The 7561-nt window shown below is 36.8% G+C and overlaps 1 protein-coding gene and 1 long non-coding RNA gene across 3 annotated transcripts; one reads left to right on the top strand and one right to left on the bottom strand.

Annotated features, from left to right (window-relative positions):
- Positions 1 to 353: 353 nt before the first annotated feature.
- Positions 354 to 1515, bottom strand: LOC111381666. 2 transcript variants are annotated; one of them, XR_002700379.1, is made up of 2 exons: positions 1386 to 1515; positions 354 to 872 (listed from the first exon to the last, which is right to left on the bottom strand). It is a non-coding gene; the product is annotated as an uncharacterized LOC111381666 (long non-coding RNA). The 2 variants fall into 2 exon arrangements; XR_002700378.1 differs by having other exon boundaries at positions 354 to 1281; positions 1386 to 1513.
- A 1090-nt stretch (positions 1516 to 2605) lies between these two features.
- On the top strand, positions 2606 to 5343 carry LOC111381665. Its single transcript, XM_023005465.1, has 2 exons — positions 2606 to 4077; positions 4678 to 5343. The coding sequence occupies exons 1-2, from the start codon at positions 2624 to 2626 to the stop codon at positions 4853 to 4855; spliced, it is 1632 nt and encodes a 543-aa protein (XP_022861233.1). The 5' UTR covers positions 2606 to 2623; the 3' UTR covers positions 4856 to 5343.
- The last annotated feature ends 2218 nt before the right edge of the window (positions 5344 to 7561 follow it).

The following is a 7561-nucleotide window of genomic DNA, read 5'->3' as shown; positions in this document are numbered from 1 at the left end:
CATAGCATGTTTTAGTTCCTTGCCCGTGTTCCTATCTTCTTTATTGCACCAATGGAATATGCATTTTTAGGTTACTTTGAACAAATTCTATAATGTCACTTTAAGTATACGTATTGTTCATGTAGGCGATGAGTCGATGACAAGTATGTGATCCGATGTAACTCATACGATTCCCATAGCGTTCCTATTTGTAATGAAACCAGGTGTTGAAGATGCAACATTGAGCATGATTGTGATATCCGTATACCTGCATACATTACGTGTAATTTTCGTCCAAATTCACCTTTTATTCAAATTATAAATTTTGATACTCACTCAACAGTTTCGCTAAAATGAAGTTGACAATTAAAGTGTGAAACATGAAGCATACACTGCTCATTTGTCTGCCTGCAATCGAAGTGGTCTTTTTACAAAGCATTTTCTACTCTTGAACAAATGAAGAACAGTCATGATTGTCAACCTGGTGTCTCCACATACACAATCCTCATAAAGTCTTGCCTACAGGTTTATGACATGGCAGTTTACGGAATCAAGCCTAACACAATCACATACAATACTCTCATCGATGTCTATGGTAAATCAAAGAGGTTCTCACTTCATAGAGATGGAGTCAAATATCACCGGAATCAACGATGTTTATCAACGCTGCAACTTCAAAGTTTACATTACTAATTAAATGAAATATTAAAAGGCTATGATTGTCATAGATGCGTAAAGTTTATCCCCGTTCAATCAAAGTGGGAACTCTAAAATTATTTTCTACGTCTCATCCAAATCGAAACTACTGGTAACTGCTCTTCATTTGCACCATAATGCCAATTGCCAAACGTGTTTGCATCGCATGTGACTAACACATGGACGGACTCCATTGTCTGAAACAATAGAAGATAATATTACAAATTGATGTGAGAAAACACACAACATTTCAATTCACTGAAGTTTCCATGCTTATTTTATATCACTGGAGAATTTACAGCCATCAAAATACACATTTTCAATTGGATCACACGCATGCCAGAAGACTGTTATCATTCACAGACCAACTATTGTATCGTGAAATAAAAAAATCATGGTTGATTATGTTTTAGTTTGTCGTAATGTGCACAATGATCTTACCAAGTATTCGTTCTAAAGATGCTCCTTTCTTAGCCAGAAAATCGAACAAAAGTCAGCGATGGTGACGGACTCCCTGTTAACAGCGGGATTTGCCAGAAAGCAGCCAGCAGTTTTTTCTTACAAATCTCAAAATCCACCTATGACCCTATATTCATACTTCTACACCTACATAACCAATAATACATTCCAAAGACCTCCACAAATTCAACATTCACACACAATATAAAAATCTAAATATTAATCTAGTTAATTAACAACTCGAAGCTTACCTTAACAAGAAGAAGATCACCGGCAATGAACTGAAAACCTATCTAACCGACTGGAAACTGACGGTAGCTTTTTGTCATGATGGAGGCACAAAGGGGGAAATCAGCTGAACTGGGAAAGAGTGGCAGAGAAACACCAAAGCAAAGAAGAGGAATGAAGAAGACACTCCAACGGCTAGCTGAACTCTAAATTCTGCACGGCGTCGTTTTATGTTAAGATTTAATTGTAATAGGTTAAAGTGCGTTTTGTAAAGAAATGTTTCCAAACAACCCAATTGCATTCTATTATAATGAGAGGTGAAGGAGGGAAAGGGTGTGAAGAATCAATTGGAAAATCCCATCCCTGAACTCTCTCTCTCTCTTCTCATTTCTATTTTTCTGTTTTTTTCTCTGTTATTGTTCTTGTATTTGCATTGCAACTTTCAATTGAAGTATTGGGTATTGAGAATTTCAATTGAATTCAGCTTGTGTTGTTGGAATTTACGAGTTATGGTTGGGAAATTCAGCTCAACCATTACAAATTGGTATCAGAGCAGCAACGAATCTGGGAATGGTGGACACTCGGAGTAAGTCGAACGAAGAACAACTTAAGAGACTAGCTAAGGAGATAGCAGATTTGAAAGTGGCTTTCAAAAACAATGAATAATGATGGGTGAAATGAAGGCTACTTAGGAATCGATGGTGTTGATGCTAGCTAAGCTGACTGGTGATGGGGCTAATTACAAGGAGAAGGAATTGAGTCCTCATCCCTAACCAGTGGTGACAACATTAAGGGAAAGGAAGTCCACTTTGGTTATTCTAGTAAAATAAAATGTCTACCAAATTACCAAAGACAGATTTCCCTTATCTCAGTGGAGAAGGGCCAAGAAGAGAATGGCTGAGGAAGGCGAACAAGTACTTTCAGATTCATTAGGTGGAGGATGAGTTGAAAGTGGGAATCGCAGAGATGTATCTAAAGGCGGAGGCTGACATTTGGTTTCATGGTTTCATCTCCAGCCAACCAGCTACTAATTGGGATGCATTTGCGAAGGAGATTTGCAGGAGATTTTCTGAGAATACTGCTGAAGAAGTAGTAGAAACCTTCAGTAAATTGAAGCAGAAAGGATCTGTTATGGAGTACCAGGAACAATTTGAAGAGCTGAAATCCCAGGTAATGATATCTTTGCCCCCACTTACTCGAGTCATATTACATCTCGATTTTCACCAGTGGTCTGAAAGACGAAATCAAATCCATGGTGTAAATGATTCAACCCTCCACTCTTGCCAAAGCGTTGGAGATCGCCCTCTTACAAGAGAATACCATATTAACCTTAAACAAAGGACCCAAAACCTTCAAACCACTCCCCTACTCTAAGTGGACCAATCCAAATTCTAGTCCCCAGCCAAATAAAACCACATCTAAACCTATCACCTATTCAGAATCCAACAACCCTCTTAAATTCAAAGCTATCACTCCTACAGACTTCCAACCCAAAAGAGAACTGGGGTTGTGTTATAAATGTGATGAAAAGTATGCTAAGGGGCATGTATGTAAGAATAGAATGCTCAATTTAATACTAGTAGAGGATGAAGGTGACGGGGAGTTGGAGGAACCACAAGATGGGGTGGGAGAACAGATGAACCAAGAGGTGAGGGATGAAGTGATGCAGATATCCATCTATGCATTGGTAGGCAGCCCTGTGGAAGAGACAATTAGACTCACCAGGATGATTAAAGGAAGGAAGGTATCTATATTAATTGATAGTGGGAGTACTCACAGTTTTATAGATGAACAATTGGCTCAATTGATCAACTGTAAGATGTTGCAAGCAAAACCCATTTTGGTGACTGTTGCAGGGGGAGGAAATCTGGTCAGTAAAGCGATGTGTAATCCATTAGTCTGGAGGATGCAGGACTTGGAATTTCAGTTTCAGCAGAGGGTGCTTAAATTGGGGGAAAGCGATATGATACTTGGAGTGGATTGGCTAAGGCAATTTAGCCCTGCGTTGTTTGATTTTGTTAAAGGAAGCATAACCTTCCATCATGAGGGCACAGAAATTAAACTCCAGAATGAAGCAATCAATGAAGAGTTCCAGATGATGATTGGTAATGGAAAGAAAGGTGAATTCAAGAAGCAACCTAATGGTATAGTGGCTCAGATTAAGGAGGTAGAATTTGGAAATGAAATACCAGAGAATTCAGTTAAGATGAAGGAAACAAAAGAGATAGAGGATAATCCAGTTAAGATGAAGGAGATAGAGGAAATAGAGATGAGGTTTGACAAGGAAGCCTATGGAGCTGTAGGGCAACTGTGTTTCCTCATTGAGAATAACAAACGTGAGATTCCTGGCAAGATCACGGAGATGATTGAATTTTTTCCTAAAGTCTTTGAGGAGCTGAATGGGTTACCTCCTCCCATTTCACATGAACAAAATATTCCAGTAACAAATGGAGTACAGCCATTCAAAACCAGACCTTATATACATCCTTTTGTCAAGAAAATAGAAATAAAGAGGCTAGTTTTGGAGATGCGAAAATACAAATTGAACCAACAATTGAAGGAGAACTTATCTCAGGCCATAGCTAAGATAAAACTTTATGCAGACAAAAACAGAGCAGCAAGGTCTTTTGAAACTCCTTGTCAGCTCTGCTACTTTCCGAGGACAAACAGCCACTACAGGCAACCTGGGAAGGCTCCATATGGATTAACACTACCAGCTTTTCAACCTTGGGGATAAGGTTTTTTGAAGGGGGAGGGATGTCATGATGGAGGCACAAAGGGGGAAAATCAGCTGAACTGGGAAAGAGTGGTAGAGAAACGCCAAAGCAAGGAAGAGGAATGAAGAAGACACTCCAACGGCTAGCTGAACCCTAAATTCTGCATGTTAAGATTTAATTGTAATTAGTTAAAGTGCGTTTTGTAAAGCGTGTTTCCAAAAAACCCAATTGCATTCTGTTATAACGAGAGGTGAAGGAGGGAAAGGGTGTGAAGAATCAATTGGAAAATCCCGTCCCTGAACTCTCTCTCTCTCTCTTCTCATTTCTGTTTTTTCTCTATTATTGTTCTTCTATTTGCATTGCAACTTTCAATTGAAGTATTTGGTATTGAGAATTTCAATTGAATTATGCTTGTGTTGTTGAAATTTACAAGTTCTGATTCGAAAATTCAGCTCAACCACTACACTTTTCCTTAGTTTTAGTCAACTGTACGCAAATGGGGAAAGTGACCATGAGGGTATTTTGAAATTTTGACTTTTAAATTCAATTTTCGTTTTTTTTTAACCGGTCAAAGGTCACTTTGAAAATACATATGGCTTAGGGGGTCATTTCCAATGATTTCCTCGTCAAATTGGAGGTGCATCCTAATGTTTTTGGGCCCGCTGGATCCAATGGTGGTGTTAATTTGCTCAAAACCTGCCCTTGATTTGAAGAAACCGAGCCAGCAGCTTGCGGTGTATGAAGACCAATTGGCTGATTCAAGAGAAATTGGCTGATTCAAGAGAAATTGGTGGGGACCCATATGTGGATCTTGTTCTTCATGATGAATAGATTGTAATGGTGGTGGTGTGCGACCGTAGTTGTTGACGCCAGTGCCGAAAATTTGGGAAGACAGTTCTCCGTTCGCTGCCTTCGTACTGGCAACGGTTCGATTCTATTTAAGTTGTTTCGTGATGATATGGGACCATGTACTTGTTTGTCTCGGTGAGTATTAACAGCCTGTGGTGGAGTTTTGGCATGGGTGATGGGTGATGATGGGTTGGTCGGAGTTGGAGGTGAAACCGTGCTTGGGGATGGATTTTTGAGCCTGAGATTCATTTGATTTTTGATCTGTTGGGGCTGTTTGTTGGTATAGGATTGTAGAGTGGGATGAGGAGGTGGTGGTGGTGTGATAATTCGGTGGTTTATCCAACGGTATGGTGGTCGAATTTGGCTTTGAAACCACCGGCTCCGTACGGTGCAGTAGACGACGATTCACGTTAAATTGCTAAGGGAGTGTTCTCTTTGTGTTTCAGTTTTGTGTTTTGAGTTTTGAATTCATTTTGAGTTTTGTGTTTTGAGTGTTTGTTTTGAAATTGTTGAAAATGCGTTCTTTTTATTAGTTTCTCATAACAAAAAACAAAAATTTTTTTTTTTTAAATTTTGAGAATCACCACAACACCACCTCGAAACACCAAAAAAAAAAAAAAAAATTTTGAAATTTTGAGAATCACCACACTATCTCCTCAAAAAAAAAAAAATTTAATTTTTAATTTTTTTTGAAATTTTGAGAATCACGACACCACCTCCTCAAAAAAAAAAAAAAAAAAGAGGTGTTTCCCGCGTTTTCAATTTTGTCAAGTTTTACACTGAAAACGCCCAAAACGACAAAAAAGTCGTTTTGTGTTTTCTTCACAAATTTTTTTTCGTTTTCGAAAATTCGTTTTCGAAAACGGAAAAGAGAACGCGTTTTCACTGTTTTGAAAAATCGAAAGCAGAAAACGACCCGAAAACGGTAAAGAGAATAGGGCCTAAGATTTTCTTTTCTTTTTTTAAGATTGTTTTTAAAAATATATCCAATTTGAGAGGTCCTCAAGGTTTTGTGTTCACTTGTTTTGGACCTTTAAGTTTGAACTAAAATTATAACGGCCCTAAACTTAACAGAGTGACCATTAGTGAAATCATGCTAAAACTTCAGTAACCGTTTCCGCAAGTTTGTAATTTCGGTGACTGTTTTGAAATTTTTAGTTAAGTTCAGTGACCGTTTGTGTAATTAACCCTGAATATATAATCGTGATTTGCTCAACACAGTTTTTTTGGTGTACTGAAGTAGAAATAAAAGGTCATTTTCCTATGAACTCTAGAAATTTGCTAGCATGTAGTGTGTGCTATGTGGATAATGATCGATTTTTCGATGACAGATGATTCTGTTTATTATAAAATATATTCTTCTTTTTCAAGGAGGTAGTAAAATTGAAGGGTCCATAGCTCGGTAGTAGAGCATTTGATTGCAATTCAAGAGGTCATCGGTTGGAACACGGTTGGGCCCTTTTTCCTTTATCTTTCACCGATTAGATTTGTGTTAGGAATTTAGAGAAAGTAGTACCTAACCTTTTTCTGTCAGTGTGAAAGTGGTCCCTGACGTTCGTTTCTCAGCAAAAGGTCCCTATCTATGTGTTTAGGAACACAATAGATCCTTTTGTGAGAAGACCAATACATCCTTAATTTTAATCAAGGGAAATAGCAATTTGGGTCCTGCACATTTGCAAAAGGTTCAAATGGTTATACCGATTATTTTTTTCTCTGTCGTATAAAATTAAAAGACACTAATGAATTCATTTTTTTGTGTGTGTTTTGAATTAAAATTTTATTGACGAAATTGTTTTCTACATGAAAGTTGGTCTACGCGGGTTACATGTGGCAATGTATATTAATTAGAGAATTTTCTTTTCAATTAAATACTCCATTGAACAAAGATCTTACTACCCTAGCTATCTCTTAAACTTGTGTCACGAACTTCAGCCACAAATATTTTTATTTAATTGAGTTATTTGTTCATTAAATGCAAAACTTAGAGCTCCAATTGTAGTTTTCATATATTAATTTATCGTTTTATTATTGTTCAATAAAAATAAATAAAGAACACACTAGTAAATTTTTTTTATATCATGTAAATTGAAAATACAAAAATATTGGATGTTATATAGACATTTTATTATTTAATCCTTGTTTGATAACCATTTTTCTTAAAATATATTTTTCTCTTTCTTCTTTTCAACCACATTATTCAATAAAATAATATTACACATTGTTCATCAATTAACTATTTAAAAATACATTTTTACTAAAAAAATGGAAAACAAACAGGAGCGTTTTCACATCTTCATTCGAGGTTTTCACATCCCAGAACAATTACGTACTTAAAGCACGATAATTAAGGCTTTTCCCTTCTAAATAATTAAATTGACTCAACCAAATGACATATTTAGTACGCTTATTTATGTATTATATTATTAAATAAAGGTATTCGACCTGTTTGTACTTTTTCCAAAGGTCAGGGACCTGATTGCAATTTTCCCTTACTGAAATTAAGGGCATCTAGGTCTTCCACAAAACAAAATGACCAATTGAGGACCAAACACACAGTCTAAAACGTTTCACTTTCAAAGGTAAAGGATACAAACAACTCCAAATTAATTATTAAACACAAAAAGGGTAAAATC

The sequence above is a fragment of the Olea europaea genome, unplaced genomic scaffold, assembly GCF_002742605.1.
Source record: "Olea europaea var. sylvestris unplaced genomic scaffold, O_europaea_v1 scaffold2354, whole genome shotgun sequence".
NCBI classification, from domain to species: domain Eukaryota; kingdom Viridiplantae; phylum Streptophyta; class Magnoliopsida; order Lamiales; family Oleaceae; genus Olea; species Olea europaea.
The sequence above is the reverse complement of the archived record's forward strand: the minus strand, read 5'-3'. Positions and strand labels throughout refer to the sequence as shown.

Bases quoted from the DNA above. Each gene is read 5' to 3' on its own strand.
- LOC111381665 (XM_023005465.1), top strand. From the start codon at position 2,624: ATGATTCAACCCTCCACTCTTGCCAAAGCGTTGGAGATCGCCCTCTTA. The intron at 4,078-4,677 runs AGCTTTTCAACC...ATACATATGGCT, and splicing joins CCATATGGATTAACACTACC to TAGGGGGTCATTTCCAATGA.